The following is an 18,325-nucleotide window of genomic DNA, read 5'->3' as shown; positions in this document are numbered from 1 at the left end:
GCAACCGGACACACAGCGGCCGCGAGCCCCATTCAGATTTCCGCGTCAGCCCCACGCACGCTCCGACTGCCAGCGGCCATTGGTTACGGGAGGGGGGAGAGGATGAACGTGGTCCAATCAGCCGCCGCCACGCTCCGGGCCAATCGGAGCCCCCCGCGTGCACAGAGAGCGGGGCGGGGCGGGGCGGGATGGAGGTTGCGGCGGGTGTAACGCCGGGCTGCGCCGCCATCGTGAGTGAGGGCAGCTGTGGCCGCCATGTTTGTTTGACGGCTGTCTCTGCGCTCAAGGTGGCGGGTGGTGGGTTCTGCCCTCACTTAACGTGGCTGCCGGGGAGGTGGTCACGTGATCTTAGTGCTTCTTTCCACCCCCCCACCCCCCCCGACTCCTCTCGCCTGCGCCCGCTGCGGGGCGGACACGTGGAGACGCGGGGCGGGACGGGGCAAAGCGGTGCCGCAACGAGGGTGGAGGTGAGACAGAGGGGAGCGATGGCGGCTCCTTGAGGGACGAGGCGGGAGGTAACGGGGGCAGAGGCTGCGGGCGGGGAGCTGCTGCCGCACGGCGTCCTCGAGAGAGAGCCCGCCCTGCGGCCATTGGCCCGTCGGCTGTGCGGCTGGAAGGGATGGCTGGGCCTTGTCAGCGTTGTCTCCCGCGCAGCCGCGATGCCCGAGTTGTGTTTCCCCTCGGCGCTTTCTGGTTCCCCTGCCGTGGCCTGGTGCGGTGCGGGAGCGGGGGACGGGGAGGGACGGCATTGGGGCTGCGCGCCCTGAGGTCACGGCCACCCCGCGTGTCGGGTCACCCCGCTCCGCCCGCCCCGTCAGGCTCGGCACCACGTCAGGAAGCCGCTCGGCTGTGCGGCGGCGGCTCTTTAACCCGAAATACCATTGTAGTAATCGGGGAAGTGCGTATCCGTCAGCACACAGGTCACTGCATCCTAAAAGCTTCTCTTATAACCTGGTGTTAAGCCGTTGTAATTCCTCAGCTCCTCACCTATGAAGATGTAGTGTCACTTCAGCTCCTACGATACCCGGTGCGAGATGTAAGATGCCTCGCGTACTTGATTCACTTAGCAGTGACACTAACGGTGTATTTCAGGTGTTGAACTCAGTCGCTTTGGCACTGTTGCACCTATAGTAATAGTAATAGTCTCGTGTGGGTTGGAAGGGACCTTAGAGTCCAACCCCCGGGATTCGAGCCTCTGTGCTGCAGAGCGGCACTTCTACCACTTGTGCCACAGGGGGGATTCGAACCCCGGGCCCTGGTGTTGCAAGGCGGCATTGCTACCACTGCGCCACCGGGGCACACGTTTTATAACTATATAACTATATAACTATATAACTATATAACTATATAACTATATAACTATATAACTATATAACTATATAACTATAGCTGACGTTGGGAGCACGGAGGAGCGGAGCGGCTGCGGGTCCCCCCAGCCCCGTGCCCGGCTGGCGGCGCTGCCCAGGTAAGGGGCGGCCCCGCATAAAGTGACCGCCAGAGGGCGCTGTGCCCGCGCCGAGCGGAGTCCGGTGGTCCTTAAGGGCTGGTTGAGCAGCTCGTGTGGCGGTGTGAGTGAACGGGGCGGATTGGTTGGTCGGGAGCGTCCCGTGTGTCTCTGAGTGTGTTGTATGAAGGGGAGAAAGTGCTTTTTCACTACCCAGTAGGCATATACTACGTAGCTATACAGTCTCTTTGCAGCCGGTACTGTCCCAGACTGTTTCCTAGCTCAGATTTCTATTCCTTGTTGCTTTTTTCTACTTCAAGTTCCTAAACTAATGAGGAAACGTATCTTAAAACTGCAGCTATTGTGTTCTGTCTTATGAATGAAGATGGGGGGGGGGGGGGAATCTCATCACCTACAGTGATTAAATCTGATCTCAGAGGTTATCTCTAGAACAGAGTTTGGCAAGCTATTAAAGCATGGCAATAACACAAAAATGGAAGATAATACAAGAGAAGTTCAGGAAACATGTAGATGAGGTTCTTGGGGATATGGTTTAGAGGGCATGGTGATAATGGGTTGGTAGTTGGACTAGTTGATCTTACTGATCTTTTCTAACCTTAATGATTCTGTGATTTAACATGCAGATTGGCTACAGAATTCTTCAGGTATTTATCCTGAAGTGTGTCTGTAAAACACAACTGAGCCAAGTAGGGAAGACTGAAAAAGGTTAATTCTTAAAACTTCTGATGCTTCCACAGAAGAAGTATTAAGAAAACAATAAGCTATTTTTGAAAGAAGTGTTTCATACTTTTGCTTCTTTAATGTTTAAAAACACATTTTATTTCCACCTCATTGAATTCCAAGAAGGGAACAACAACAACTCCTGTTGTTGAAAAATCTCTCTGTGGCTCAATTTCTGTGAGGGAGTAAACACTGTTATGTCACGTGGCTTTGATAAAGATTTTTCAAAAGTTGCTAGAATGCTGGTGATGAGTAAGACTGTATTTGGTTACTATATTCCTCTAACCTTTGTTATTCTTGCATTTATATAGCAAGTTGACTTTAAACATCACATTCAGTGTCTACCTGCCTACCTGTCATGATAAATGGCACTTGAATGTTGAGGCTTGTCAACATCAATTTTCAATAGAACAGGTTATCTTGACGCTTGACAAGATCACTAAATGTATTAAACTTGATCTCAGAAGACTAGGGGTTGTCTTTGTGCTTACTTTTGAATCTCCTAGCTTGTTTCCCTTCAGGGAATTTAAGGATTTATAGTGCATACAATTATCTTCAAGCTCCGAGTGCCCTGGCAAAAGCTTCCTTTCTTCAGGCATGTGCTAGGATTGGATTCAAGATCTTAGAAAAGAAAAAAAAAGAAAGCTTTGTCATAGTCAGTGTATGGGATGTGTAGCTTCAGTGTTACTCAGCTTATGAAGCTGGAGGTTGATAAAGCTGCTTGGCACTTTTACAAGGATTCATTGAGTCCCAAAATAGCTGAAGTTTGTGAATGAGGGAAACTCAGCTTGCTGCTGTAGTACGTGTTGTTCTATGTCAAATGTAAGTTGTTCAAACATCTGTGCTGTTATGTGGCCTGATCCTTCAGTGTCCATTTTTCTTTGGGTAAATTTGTATATATATGTTCATGTATATATGCATGTGTGAGGATATATGAGGGCTGCTCTTGAGCATGTTGCCTCCTGTTTATTATATTGGACCATCGGGGTGGATGTTGGTGGTATTACAGTAGAGGCTGAAACTTTCCATCAACATTGTTACGTCCTGTTGCTATGTAATAGATGGCAGCAGAGGGGCAGTCTGACAAAATGACATCTGACATGGAAGTGCATGTGAAACAATGTGAAACAAAAGTGTGTCATTGAATTCCTTCATGTGGAAGAAATGGTGCCCATTGACATTCACTGAGACTTGGTTATGGGGACCAAGCAGTGGATGTGAGCACACTGAGGTAGTGGTTGGTGAGTTTCAGCAGTGGTTACAGTGGCAGTGGATCACCTCTGCTAGTGCAGATTTTCACAACCGTAGCAGGCAGGCTCTTGTTCTTTGCTGTCAAAAATACATAGTTAATGTTGAAAAAGATAGATTTGGAGCTTAGAATTTGCTCTGTAAGTTAGTGTTACTGTGTTCCTTGTGTCTGTTGTAGTTTTCATGGAAGTAAGAAGCATTACTTTCACAGCAGTCTGTGTATATAGTGCAGTATATAGATACATATTATTTACAAGAATTGTATGATTTTCTGGTTTAATTGTTGTTAGTTTTGGAATAAAGGATCTTTATGTCATCATATCTGTTTATCTTTACTGTTAAGAAGAACAAATCAACTGTGAAAAAGGTGACTTTAGGAGGCAGCTGTTGAGTGATGCTAATAAATCTGCCAGTTGTCTGATGTGTTTGATGGACAGATTTCGACCAAAACATTGGAGAAAACATTTCCAACCCCAAAAACCCAATTGTACCTTAGAAGTGCCATTTTTAAAGTTTCTCGTCTGTGAGAATGGCAAGAATAACAATAAGCAAAATACCTTGACTTTTATGAAATTTAACCTAGAGAAGTGGAAAGCTTAAATTTGATTAATAGAATGAGACCGCTGTGTTTTCTGCTGGATGCAATAATGGAAGCTAACTTCTTTTTAAACTAGTTTATGATTTTAAATTACTGAAGATTAGCATTAGAATAACTTTGTTTTTTATGCCTTCGACATCTGCTGAAGTACTTTGCAGGTTATGCCGTGGGTCAGCACAGTGTTGTGAAACAAAGCACTGTGGATGGATGGCTTTTCCTTCTATGCAGGAGTGTGAAGGTCTGGGTTTTGACAGTGCTCACCCAGTAATGATGTGTGGTGTGGCTGCCAAGGGGGATTCCTTTGTTGCTTGCCAAGACCCTACCTAGCCACTGGCGAGCTAGTAAACTCAGAAGTTCAAAGTACTCTGTTCCTAGCAATTAATCATCTTCCAGCTTCCTCTCCCATGAGCTTCAGAGTCCCAGACAAAAGAGATAGTACGTTCTGAAGATCATGTGTAAATCCAGTGTGAGATTAAAGTGAGAATAAATTACAGAGCTCTCTTCCATAAAACACAGACGTAATTGAGATGGTGCTCTTGGCAGTGGTGATGGTATGGGGCACAGAGGGGAAACATCTGAAGTAGGGTCTGTGTTAACTGAGATTTTATAGATTGAAAGTGAGAGCCTTTGCACTTACAGGGGATGGCACAAATCTTTAAATATAGTCTGAATAGGATTTTGTCTATTTAATCCAAAGCTGTAGGTTATTCAGTTTATTTTTCTTTGTTTCGTATTATAGTACCTTTTATTTCTGTATGAATCAGCCTGTCCAATTTCTATCTTTCTGTTTCTACATCTCATGCCAATTTATTAATGTATGTTCTTTTAACTTCTGGTCTTGATAGGTTAAATATACACAAATTTTGGACGCAAGATGGCTCAGAAGAGGAGCTCAAGTGGGCGGTCATTCCCGTTGTTGTTGTTGATTATTGTTGTGGCCTTCATTCATTTAACTGTCTGCCCATTTACAAAAGTGGAAGAAAGCTTTAACCTACAGGCTATCCATGATGTTGTGTACCACCAACTGGACTTGGATAAGGTAAATTGAAAATAGATGTTCTGTTTTTGCATACTGTTCAAGCATGCTATTCATTTCTATATGAGTAGGATAAATACAATGTGAATATAATTTATCCTGATTTTCTTTCATTTTGATTTGCCTATCTTAAATTTTCCTTTTTGCAGTATGACCACCATGAATTTCCTGGAGTTGTCCCGAGAACGTTTCTCGGACCACTATGTATTGCTGCTCTTTCCAGCCCAGCTATATACATACTTTCCCTGTTAAAAATGTCCAAGTTTTACTCCCAGCTGATTGGTACGTGAACTTTAAATTCAAACTTGACTTAATGTAATGCTGTAATATTCAGTGTTTGACTCAGAGGTTAAGATGCGATATTCTTTTTGCTAATAAGGGATTTTACAAACTGTAGTTACTTGGAGCCAGTGTAGCAATTAACAACATAGAAGAAATATTTCTTAGCTAAAACCTAGAGAAAGCATATTCAGAGAATATATTCCAGTGTATACTTTCACTTACACCTTGGAGAATATTGTTTGACTTGGGTGCAAAATCACTGACCTCTGTGCAAAAGTATCAAGCAAGTTAAAGGTGAATTAAAACAAACTAATGTGGAAAGTTTTTGGTCCCTTTCTTTAAAGGGGCTTGTCTTATAAGCTCTTCTGTATTGTTCTTAGTAACTTCTTCCCTTTGCATAATTACACGTTTATCGGTGATCAGTCTGATACTGCTCTTATTTCGTGCTTTATTCTTCCAATAGTCCGAGGGAGCTTGGGGCTCAGTGTCATTTACACACTATGGAAGTTGCAAAAAGAAGTTAGAAAGCAATTTGGAGCAACTACGTCAACAGTCTTCTGCCTCATAACTGTTACTCAGTTTCACTTGATGTTTTACTGTACGCGAACGCTTCCCAATGTATTTGCACTTCCTTTTGGTAAGTATTTGCATATGGATAATTTACAAATGTAAAAATCATTCTCAAGTGTGTGAATAATTAACCTATAGAAAAAATATAGTCGGCTCAAATTAACATTTAAACTTGGTTATGTTGTGTGATAACAAGATGAGAAAACTTAAGCAGTTTTGAGGCATTCTTTTTATCAGAAATGCTTACAGTGGCTGTTAAATCTAATACATCATCTGAATATACAATGAGTTGGAGTTTGTCAGAGATTTGAGTACACTTATCTAATGCATAAAACACAGAGATGTTGAAAAGGCAGTAGGCATAGTTTCTGTTCAAATAAACAACCTACAAATCTATAGGTCTTATTCTACACAGGAAATAGTTTTCTTATGAGGCTGTGGAACTAACTCCCACAGCAACCTCTCCGTCTTACTTTTCTAGAATCATCCATAACTGCAGCAGATTGTACACTTAAAGAACTGGAAAAAAATAATGTCAAAATCATACGCTACATACACAGTTTTTTCCCCAGAGATTATGAGAGGAAAAGTTAACCGCATAAGGTAGATATTAGCATAGTCATTTAATGCTTCAGTGGAATTTGTTTGGTTAGTAAAGTCATGAGGTTGACTGCATAGATGGGAACTGAAAAACAAAGCAAAGAGAACTGAGTCATCAAACGCTGTGTGGTAGAAAACTTTCCAGGACATTTCTGTGGGTATTAAAAATATAAGTTGTTTTAAGTGTTTATACTTTTAGTATTTTATATGCAGTTAATTGGTATTGTTCTTTTGCATTTTGCTTAGGGTCAAGACTACTTTATGATGCAGTCAGTGTTATGATGTGATTTAAACTCTGTAATAGTAGAGAGAACTTTGTGGAGATACAGTTTATCTCCAGCTAACATTACAGATGGATTTGTTGTTCCTTCTCCCTCACCTATAGTCTGTAGTCTCTTTTTCATATTTGACATGAGGTGCTGTTGTCATTAATACAAGATATACTCATCCAAGCGAAAAGAAACCTTTTCAGGAGATGGTGGCAAACAGAGAGTCTTAGTTTGAAAGGCAGTTAGTACTGAAGTTTGAAGGGGGTGGGGTTCAAAATGCACTGTCTGGAAGAGCTGCCACATGTTCCTTCTGCAATATGCTTTTCCTCATTACTTAAGCATCAGTTATGGTATGCTGCATGATTTTACAAATTGTGTTTTTGTGATAGAAGGAGAATTTCTGGACCAAAACTGCTAGGAAGACTAAGATTGGATGGGTTGGGAAGTTTGAGTAACAGGGTACTTGTCTTAATAAAACCATTATCCTGTAGAAACAAATAGGTGAGACAGTGTATTTTATCTTTACAGTGCTGTTGGCATTGACGTTTTGGATACAGCAAAAGCAGAAGCCATTCATTTGGTTTTCAGCTTTGGCAATTATAGTCTTCAGATCAGAGCTTGCCATATTCTTAGGCCTCATGCTTCTAGTGACGTTTTTAACCAAAAGGATCTCCATTTTAAAAATACTCTCCCATGCTGTTCCTGCTGGATTTTTTTGGTTGGGTAAGTATTTGCTGGGGCCGGGGGAAGGAAAACAATGTATTAAATTCAGTGGGAATGTGGGGATTTGCCTGTTTTTTTTGTTTGTTTGTTTATTTGTTTCTGTTGTCCTGGCCCTTAGGGTTTTGTTCTGTGCTTGTGGTATTTGTGTGCAAGGAAGCATGCACAGAGCCATAGGAAGATAGTGTGACCTTTGCTTTTAGAGGTCCTGGTCTTGAAAAATCTAAGATGTACAAGTTAACTTTAATATAATTAGTACCAGGCTGTAGTTCCAGGTATGTTATCAGCTGTATTGTGTATTATCAAAATGACAAGTTGAAACAGAGGATGAAATAAAAGTGTGACAGACAAGGATACGGAACAAGAGGATTGTGGAGTGTCACTGTTTTGCATTGTAGATGCTTGAGGGTTAAGAAAATTCTCCTTTTTGTCTCTTTATTACACTAATTTGAACAGCTATGATTTTCCATGTTAGAGAGGCTGAAAAATTTTGTTTCTACTTATTCATGGACAGCTCACACACATCCATGTAAACACTCTATGCTTTTCTGCCGGCCTGACTGATACAAATGCTATTGTCAGATGACCAGTGATGAGCTCTGGTAGTGTGCTTTATTTTCTGCAGTATGGACTGCAGAAACAACTAAGGATCATTGCTTGTGCATTTGGAAGCACCTCATACTGAAAGAGTCCAGGGTTCCAACAGGAGTTTCACTAATACTCCCATTCCCTCCCTGGCAAACTTCATAAATACCAGAGGAATTCTTGGAGAGCTGAGTAGAGGAGATGGGACTAATGGATTTGCTGCTCTTTCTGTCTCTCTTTGATCCTTTATCATCCTTTTTCACTCCTGCCTAGTAAATAGTAAGAAACTTTTCAGCTTTACAACAAAAATTCAGTGCTGCTTGAAGCTGAGAATGTACCATTCATTTTGCTTGGTCCTCCACTATTCTTTTTAAAACAAAGTTTAATTAAACAATTATTTCACACCTGGGGTTGGAGTTAAGCAAGTCTCAAATTAGATTCCTAGGTGGCATGCTTCAATTAAGAAGCATGTCACTTTACATTAGGAAGTGCCTCCTCCTCCTGCATTTCTCTTGCATTATAGACAAATTCGGTCTTTTCTGTGGCTTTAGGTCAGACTTGCAGTGTATATTCAAGTTTGTGTTGCTGTCATTAGTAAATGTGCAGCATGGATGTGCTTGTTTGGTTTACCTTTGTTTTAATTCATCCAGATGTGTATTTAATTCTTTCAGGGCTAACAGTGGCTGTGGACTCTCTGTTTTGGAGGCAACTTGTATGGCCTGAAGGGAAAGTACTCTGGTACAATACAATTTTAAACAAAAGTTCCAACTGGGGAGTATCCTTTGAAACATCCAGGAAAAAAGAGCTGTAACACTGTCAGCTAAAGTGAAGACCTGTTCCTGAGACTCAGTTTTGGTGTTGCTGAAACACTTCATGAAAAGCAAGAATGTATGTGAAGTTATAAGGCCATGTCTGTACTTTAGATCTTTCCTTAAGATTTTAACTTTCCTCTGCTGATTTTTATTTACTTATTTATTTTCCTTCTTTGTGGTGTCCCAGCGTAAACCCAGGTTCCTTCCCTATGATTTTCCTCATCATTAACACCATTTGATGTACCTTTACTGGATGATTAGGCAACTGCTCTTGTTTTTTCAAGAGTAAGGCAGAAAACCAAATCCCTGGAATAACGTGATATACAAAAATTCTACTTTGTATCTGCAATTTTTGTATGCTACAGTTAACAATAGGTACTCATTAGCAGTAAAACTGTCCTTAACTCTCCTTTTCACCTTGAAGACATCCCCCTTTTTTTGGTATTTCTATTCAGCTCTGCCTCGTGCTTTGGGATGCAGCATTATATTTGTACCTTTAGGTGCAGCAGAGAAGAGAACTCGGATATTACTTTTGCCAGCACTGGGCTTTATTTTCTTGTATTCATTTCTTCCACACAAAGAGTTGCGCTTTATCATATACACTTTCCCCGTCTTCAACATAGTAGCTGCTAAAGTGTGCTCACGAATGTAAGTTTGAAAACGCTTTTTTCCTTTTCTTTTTTTTCTTTTTTTGAAATGTAGAAAGGAAAACTTACTACTGTTCTTATACACTTCTTTCTCTCTTGGAATCATGGTTATATTAAGATGAAGAGAAGCTCTAGAAAGAATGAGAGAAATGAAGACAAAAGTGATAGGATTTGAAGTAGTGATCTGGTAAATCTGGTGTTGTTAGAGACAAAAATAGAGCTCTGAATTGCAGTAGCATCATGCTATTGCAATTCAGTCTGTTCACAAGAGAAAAAGTTACTAGTATGTTGTTAACAAGTTTTCCTCATGAAACTGGTTAATATATAGATGGAGCACATGAAACTTGGAATTTGTATTAAATGACTACACTTGAGTATCTTTGGAAAAAAATTCTGAACTTATTTGAAGGGAGGGTATATCCATAGCTCAGAATTATGAACACAGAAGTACTTAGCTGTAATGATAGACCTTGGCCAGTTTTCTTAATAAGGATATTCAAATTTAAATATTTCTTGTAAGAATCTAGTCTCCTAGTAATAATAAATGTATTCATGGAATCATCATAGAATCACAAGGTTGGAGAAGACCTACAAGATCATCTAGTCCAATTGACTTCCAATTACCGTTACTACCACAAGCCACTAAACCATATCTCATAGCTCCTCATCCAGACACCTCTTAAACACTGCCAGGAACGGTGACTCCATCATCTCCCCGGGCAGCCATTCCAGTGCCTGACCACTCTCAGAGAAAAAGTTTTTCCTTATGCCTAATCTAAACCTCTTCTGGTATAACTTGCCATTTCCTGTTTGTTGCCTAGGAGAAGAGGCCAAGCCCCTCCTCATCACAACCTCCCTTCAGGAAGTTGTAGTGTGCAACGTCTCCCCGAGCCTCCACTTCTCCAGACTAAACAATCCCAGCCCCCTGAGCTGTTCCTCATAAGACTTGTGCTCCAGATCCTTCACCAGTTTCATTGCCTTTCTCTGGGCATGTTCCAGGGCCTCTGTCTTTCTTGTAGTAAGGAGCCCAAACACAGTACTTGAGATGCAGCCTCACCAGGGCTGAGTACAGGGGCGTGATTATCTGTGCTCCTGCTGGTCACACTATAGAATCATCACAGAATCCTTACATGATTGTAATATAGTTTGCACTGTTTTTTATTATCTAGCTGAGATTTTATTTATTTATTTATTTTGTGAGAGATCACAATAATAACTACTATGAAAGAAAAATAAGTCTTGCTTTTTTTTTCCCCCTCAATAGTCTGAATAGCTACCGGAAATCCTGGCTGTACAAACTTGGATCTTTATTTGTTGTAATGCATCTTCTAGTTAATGCTGCTTATTCCGGAACTTCTCTGTACGTGTCGCATTTCAATTATCCTGGAGGAGTAGCAATTCAGAAGTTGCATGAGTTGGTACCTTCAACAGCAGGTATGTCAAGCTGGCTTTGAAGTATGTTCGTCTAACTCAGTTGTAGTTTTTTTGCTGTTAGTACATTTTTATGTGTGTTGAATTTTGCTTCTTCATATTGCTTATGTGAATATTTTCAGTTCCTGTCAGTGATCTTACAGTAATTTTGGAACTTTTTTTTTGTTTCTGCAGAGGTCTCTGTTCATATTGATGTCGCTGCAGCACAAACAGGAGTTTCAAGGTTTCTGGAAATCAATTCAGATTGGAGGTATGTTCAGATTTTAGAAGGAATATATATGTAACTATTCATAAAATAAGCACGTGATTTCATTTTTTATATATGTTATATATGAATCTGCAGGGAATTTGGGCACATGCAGAGCTGCCAATAGTACCATATAATCTTCAAATACATGAGAGGAAAAAAGAACATTGCAGAAGTTATTTTGCTAAGGCACTGGTATCTTTAAAAGAGCTATGTTTGCTTTTTCACTAGGTTTTGTAAGACGTAGTTGTAGATGAATGTTTTTCTGTTCTTGGTAGAACATAATACAATTATTAATAAAGTAAATTAATAGTAATATAATAATTAGGGGGGAATCTCATTTTATCTGTTTTTAAATGGTGTGTTGTGAAGCTTAACTACATATTAATATTCAAAGGCTGTTTTTATGTGGAACATTCTTCAGGTAGATGATATTAAAGCTGCTGCCACATAGGCTATTGGTCATATTCATTCTCAGTGATAGATAACAGTTGAGAGCTTTGTTACCATGAGCAGAAACGATACACAGTATATTAAGAATCATAATATTCAGGCAAATAGTAGAGGATATTTATGGGATTCCATTGCTCGCTTTTTAGAATGTATGCAAGAAAAAGGCATCTTTATGATTCATAGGCCTATCTTGTCAACCAAAGTCAGAATTTCTGATTTAAATTGTAATTCCTTACTTGCACCAACAGATTTTGGTTTTAGTCTGAATGCAGAGTTGTTTTTCCCAACTTAAGGTGTTCAGGATAAGATGAAGAAACACAATTGATTTATTGGCATTGTTTGAGGAGAAATAGTATTTTGGAGTAGAGAGAATGAAGGGAATAGTATGTTACCGGGGGGGCTATAGGAATCACTGAGATTGCTATGCTTTATTTATTTATTTTTTTTCTGTGCTCTTCTGTAGTGTCATGATGGTACTGGCAGTTAAAGGCAGAATTCCTGTCATGCTTACCAATCCAGTGTTTGTTCAGAATTTTTACATGAATAGTTAGGGGGAGGCATTACTCTAATAGATTACAAATGATAGAACACATATGATAGCTAAAATGCTCCAGGCTTTGTTTTTTGAAGGTATATAAGTACACATTTTAACTACTCTTAAATACACACTATAAGTAAAACTCTCCCAAGTACAGTGCTTAAGTTCATTGGGCTTTTTTAAATGGTAGAGTTTGTTTGGATATTTCTTGTTGTTTGATTTTGCTTTTGCTTGCAGTGCTGTGGTGCAGTAGGATTGGAAAGTGAATGAATAATATCCGTGTCACTGGTTGATGGTTCATAGCGTTGGAGCTATAGGGTAGTTTGTGTCTATTACTTTTATCTTTCCTCTTCGTAAAAAGACCTCTAGGGGGAGGACTGATTCATCATCAAATTTCACATACAAAGGGCTACCATGTTATCTGGCAGCACAATATTGCGAAGTTTAGTGGCATCAGCTGTCCATTTTCTCTTTACTTAAGAATGTGACAGATTCAGATGGGTGAACACTAACCTACCATCTTCATGGACAGATTTATGGATGGAGCAGCAATGAGGACTGATGATTCTTCAGGATAACTACAATCTACAAATAAAAGTCTCTTAGAAGTTAACAGCTTTCAGTGGTGTGCTTAGATTAGATCTATGTGCCTCAAGAAAAATGCAGGTGATCCATTATTTTTCTTCAAAGGTTGACTGAAAGAAGCTTGATGCAGGTTCTTACACAAAACAGGTGTAACAGTCTTGTCTTCAATTAGCGTAGTCTCTTTGAACCAGGAATAAATATGCTGTGTAAGCTTCAAGTATTTAAAATTAATGTAATTCAGAAATGCTTGCGGCCAGATGAAAGGCCTTTTATTTGCTGATGAGGAAAATGCAAAAATAGTAGTTGGTAAAGCTATTACAAAGTATATATCATTCTTTCTGCCAGTTTTAACACATCTGCCATCCTATGTGGCATCCCAAATGGTCTTTTGGGAAGTAGCAGATGAAGTTAAAGTGGGGTTTTTTTTTGTTTTTTGTTTTTTTTTTTTGTTTTGGTTTGGTTTGGGTTTTTTTTTTTTTATTTTTAAGAAAGTACTTGTTATGAAAAGTCCAGTTCTGCATTTGGTTAACTATGAGAACAAATCCTTTAGTTTGCTGTAGAGTTCCTATTGCTTCAAATACCTTAAATGACTTGGCTGTAAACGTATGCATTGGGATTATTGTTTCCAGTTTTTCACAGAGAATTCAGGGAGATGAGAATCCAGGTTTGTGAAGCTACACATAGTAAAAAAATGCTCATAGGTACATGCAAAAGTAGTTACAGGGTTGGGATTGCACAACTTCAGTACCAGTGTCCACTTCTATACTAACAGCCACAGACTTGAGTAAGTTAATTGTGAAATGTGTGGAAGGAATCAGGAGCCTAAGTTACAAAAACTGGTTACAAAAACTACTAACATAGCTTGCCGAAGAGGGCAACAGAAAGTGAAGAGCTGTTTCACTCATATATATGTATTTAATGCTCTTATGGTTAGATACATATGATTGTTCTGTCCTCAACAAACTAAAGGTAAGTAACTTTGCTTTTAACCTCTATCTTCTGTACTGTTTTCCATCATTAGTAAGTGTGGGTTATTTTTTCTGGAATACAAGGCAAATAATTGAAGCCAATTTCAGAAGTACAGGAAACAGTGGTCGATGGAATATTGAGGGCTGGACTTATCATTCCCCTTCTGAAGTGATTGGGTTGAGGACTCAATTAGGCTGCCATGTCCAATATGAGCATCCTAACCCTTGGGCTACAAATTCCACCTTCCTCTGTTCATTGATGAATAACTATTGCAAAATTAGTACAGCATCTTCGTGAGACGGTAAAAGAGATCCCTTGGTGTCTAGAAAATTAGGTTTGTGCATCTCTGTGGTGTATGTGGGATGAACTGAACTCAAGTGTTCAGTTCTGGGCTCAGATCAGACAGAGAACTTGCACTTAAATCTTTAGTATCCCTGTCAAATACTTTCAGCCATTTGGTTTCTCGTCTCTTAAATTCCCTCTGCAGCTAGACTGAATGTAAGCCTTCTTAACAAACTGTAAGTGGACATATTAATACTTTTGAAACTAACTAGTTGCCTTTTATATATTTATTACACAGAGATAATAACGTGTATTTAGGTATTCTATAACAAGTTTATAAAAGCTGACCTAAAGTGACCTGGCCAAACATGCAGTAGATCAGGAAATTGAACAAATGCCAGATAACACTTCAATTTCCATGCTGTTATTTCTTTCCTGTGGTGTTTAGGGCATTGTTTTCCCTGCTGCTTCCTGAGGATCATACTTTTAACATTTCACTACCAGAAAAGAAAGGTTTCTGATGAAGTGTCTGTTTGTTTTGTTTTGTCTTGGAATGTGCTTTGTAATGCATAAAGAGTAATGTAACTAAACCTTCTGTGTTCTCTACAGGTATGACAAAAGAGAAGATGTGAAACCAGGAGACCAACTGATGTTTTCTTATACACACATACTGATGGAAACAAACCCTCTTCAGATCTCACATTACAAGACGACCCACAGGCCGCTGGCAAATATACCTGGCATCAGTAAAATTGGGTTGAACTTTACTGCACTACCTCCTTTTACTTTAAACTTAAAACCAAAATTAATACTTTTGGAAAAACTTCCTCTATCATCTTGACTGCATTTTATGTAAGTCTTTTGATGTAATTTTGCTGATGACTGAATGATCTGTGACAACAGCAAATTATCACTCCAGCACTGCAGTTCAGCTTCTGTGAAAAGGTACAGAAAATCTTTGTATTGATCGGTATTTAGCTCTGTCCTGTTTATTACATTAATACTATTATGCATTCCCAGTCAGTACAAACTCAAATCTGAGTTAGATATTATTAGGTGTGTTTGAGAGAGGCTGCCTACGAGTTTAGTGCTATTAAGTGAAATGTTTACTTGGTTTGGGTAGCTGTTTCATAATGCAGCACAGGTATTTCCTAATTGTCCTATATGAGATACATAATGGAACAAGATCTTTCTATGGCAATAATTTTATATGTAATCTGTGTGTGCAAAGTTGTATTATTACTTGATATGTGTGCAGGACTGTCACCCGCTTAGTTGTCAGATTGCCTGCGTGAAACTTGAATGATGTTATCAGCATAGGAAAGCCATATTCATTGTAGTTTCGTCACAATACATAATTGTGCCCTGTGGGCTACCAAACTAATTAAAGTGAAAGGTTCACTTAAAAAGCATTTGGACCTCTTGGCAACACTGTTTTGTAACAGTATTAAACAGTATTAAGGAATGGTTATCTTTGTTTCAGTAGATCATGAGTGAACAGTGAAACTTGAATTTCACAGAAAATAGTATTTAAAAAGCATTTCCCCTCTTTTTCTGCAGTTGTATCTTAATATGCAGCGTAAAAGTCTACCTACAAAAATATTTACTTGAATACACTTGAGGAAGATAGGTGCTGTTTTATTTCTGTATTAAGTAGCCCCCTTGGAAAAGAATAAAATACCATGTGTTAAAATTGTATATGTTAGAATAAAATAGTATGCTCTGTAAGTTCTTTTTTATTAGATGTTTTTGTTAAGGATCTCTGCCTGGACTGCTGAATGGAAGAAATTCTGGGGTAAACAAGGGGGAAAATTTTCAGTATGGACAGTTGTAATATGGCAGGAATTCCAGTAGTGTCCACATTCAGAACTGGTGAAATAAGCATAGTGAGAAAGTTGTCCTTTGCTGACTGAAAACTCAAGTTAAAAAAAAAATGAGCTTTTTTTTTTTTTTTTTTCCTTAAAGCATTTCATTCAGAAATTGTTTACCTGTATGTGCTCCAGTTTTTAAGACCATGTTTTCCTTTTATCCTCTAGATTATGTATCAGAGGAACTGATCTGGTGGGGTGGAGCCTGTCCCGTGGTGGGTGGCTGTTGTGCAGGCTTCCTCACACTGAGATCTGGCAGAGGCAACTTGCAGAACTCGTTAGTCCAGTCCCTGGCTCCTCTTGAAATTGAAATCACTGAAGTGCTATCTATTCGACTTGTCTTTGGAAGAAAACTCAGCTTCCTCCAGAGCCAGTTTGAACATCAAATAATTCACATGATACAGAAGGAAGTATATGTGCAAATAGCTGAGAACTTGGGACATAATGAAGGAAAACTCTTGAGTAAGGATGTAAGTCCTTGTACGTTAAGCCTGATCTACTTTATGTAACTCCCTCACGGTGTAAGCTGTAACTCAAGAGCCTGAAGTGAAATTTATCCTGCCTAAAGTAAAGACAAACATCTGGCAACGGTAACAGTGTGTACTACTACTTTCAGCCTTGTTGCTGATTAAAGTAGATACTGGCAGCTCGAATTGGCCTATTTAGGAGCAGAGAAAGGAAATATATGGAGGAAGAAATGAAAAACTGAATTGCACTTTCAGACAGACTAGGGTTTATTTAGATCTGTTATATCTTGCTCTACATCTGTGGTTCTCAAGAAGTGCTTAGTTTTTCTGTTTGAAACCAAATTGGGTTTGTAGATCGTGATGCTGAGAAAAGCCTGGGAACTCTCAAAAAAGACTTCAGGGGACTGGGGCGGGTAGTTGATGGAGCAAGAGTGTAAGTGGTTCTTTCTTCTATACCTTCAGTAGCGGGAAGGATACTGAGAGAATCAAAAAAATCCCACCTCATAAATAAATGGCTTAGAGGTTGGTTCAAATGCAGGAATTCGGGGGTTTTTTGACTGTGGGGCAATTTACTCAGCATTTGGAATGATGGCTGCAGATGGAAGTAGCTTCTCTCCAAGGGGTAAGAGGATCCTAGCCAGGACTCATTGAAAGGCCTTTAAACTAGGTACGAAGGGAGAAGGGGACAAAATGAGGGACAAAACAATTGCCCTGGTCAAGTTTGTGATCTCAAGGAATGTGGGCTTGGCAAAGAGTGAGGTCAGGACCCTGAACTTTGAAAGAGCAAACTTTAAGCTGTTCGAGGAATTCTTGTCCAAGATCTTCTGGGATGCTGTCCTTAAAGATGTTTAGCAAAGCTGGCTACTCATCAAGCTTGCCTTTCTGTGAGAGCACAAGAGCTTTCCATCCCTCTGAATATGAAGGCAGGCAGAGGAGGAAGGAAGCCAGCATAGCTCAGCAGGGACCTGCTGGGGGCAAACTGAGAGCAAAGAAAGGTGAATACAAGCTCTGGAAACAAGGGCTTGTTACCTGGGGAGAATACAGGGATGCTGTCTGGACTTGCAGATGTGAGATCAGGAAAGCCAAGGTGCAGGCAGAACTGATCTTGATGAGGGATGTGAAAAACAATACAAAGGCTTTCTATGGGTACATTGGCTAGAAGAGACAGGTCATAGTGAGTGTACCTCCTTTGGTAAATGTAAAAGGAGCGTTGGCTTCAATGGATAAAGAGGTGGCTGAGGTACTGAATGAATTCTTTGCCTTGATCTTCATGGACAGCCAGGATTCTAATGTTTCTCATGTCTCTGAGCCCTGCAACTTTAAACCTCTAGGTGGGGACCGAGGGAGTAAAACCCCTCCTACTGTAAGGGCAGAGCCTCATGAGACTGAATGCATATGAGTCCATGGGGCTGGATGGCATGCACCTCAGGGTTCTGAAGGAGCTGGCTGAGGTGACTGCCAAGTTACTCTCCATCATATCTGAAAATTTGTGGTTGCCAGGTGAGGTCCTGGATCACTGGAGGAGGGGTCACATCACTCTCATTTATAAGAAAGGGAGCAAGGAAGACCTGGGAAGCTACAGGCTGGTGAGTCTCACCTCTGTGTCTGGTAAGATCATGGAACAGATCCTCCTGGTTGACATGCTTGGTCACATGAGGAATGAGCGTGTGATCCGAGACAGCCAGCATGGCTTCACCAAGGGAAAGTCATGCTTAACCAATCTGGTGGCCTTCTGTGAAGGGATGATGGCATTGGTGGACAAAGGAAAGGCAACCAACATAATTCACCTGGACTTCAGCATGGCCTTTGATGTGGTCCCCCACCACATCCCTGTCTCCACATTGGAGGGATGTGGATTTGATGGGTGAACCACCCAATTAATAAGGAATTAGTTGAAAGGCCAGAGACAGAGGGTGGTGATTGTGGTACCACC

At 40.3% G+C, this 18,325-nt stretch overlaps 2 protein-coding genes across 8 annotated transcripts in view; both read left to right on the top strand.

Moving 5' to 3' along the window:
- Positions 1-418: 418 nt before the first annotated feature.
- On the top strand, positions 419-16,607 carry ALG12 (ALG12 alpha-1,6-mannosyltransferase). 7 transcript variants are annotated; one of them, XR_001552750.2, is made up of 11 exons: positions 419-467; positions 4,877-5,070; positions 5,217-5,349; positions 5,813-5,986; positions 7,317-7,511; positions 8,765-8,868; positions 9,330-9,553; positions 10,817-10,986; positions 11,158-11,233; positions 14,667-15,002; positions 16,094-16,607. XR_001552750.2 is itself a non-coding variant. In XM_085517229.1 (11 exons), exons 3-11 carry the CDS (start codon positions 4,906-4,908, stop codon positions 14,896-14,898), a joined length of 1,473 nt encoding a protein of 490 aa, XP_085373355.1. In that variant the 5' UTR covers positions 419-467; positions 1,390-1,465; positions 4,877-4,905; the 3' UTR covers positions 14,899-15,785. The 7 variants fall into 7 exon arrangements, 3 of the variants coding, with proteins under 3 accessions (XP_085373355.1, XP_015707664.1, XP_085373289.1); XR_014934917.1 differs by having other exon boundaries at positions 8,765-8,981; positions 9,406-9,553; XM_085517229.1 differs by lacking the exon at positions 16,094-16,607 and adding an exon at positions 1,390-1,465 and having other exon boundaries at positions 14,667-15,785.
- The window catches only part of LOC107308331 (ALG12 alpha-1,6-mannosyltransferase), a 21,719-nt gene continuing 19,465 nt past the window's right edge, over positions 16,072-18,325 (top strand). Inside the window, exons 1-2 of the mRNA XM_085541623.1 lie at positions 16,072-16,395; positions 17,893-17,978. Of these exons, the coding sequence (XP_085397749.1) occupies positions 16,072-16,395; positions 17,893-17,978 (410 nt within the window). The remainder of the gene's footprint in view (positions 16,396-17,892; positions 17,979-18,325) is intronic.

Source organism: Coturnix japonica, chromosome 1 (genome assembly GCF_054131305.1).
Source record: "Coturnix japonica strain WE chromosome 1, WE-NBRP24, whole genome shotgun sequence".
Taxonomy (NCBI): domain Eukaryota; kingdom Metazoa; phylum Chordata; class Aves; order Galliformes; family Phasianidae; genus Coturnix; species Coturnix japonica.
Note: the sequence above shows the minus strand (reverse complement) of the source record. Positions and strands in the feature narration are given on the sequence as shown.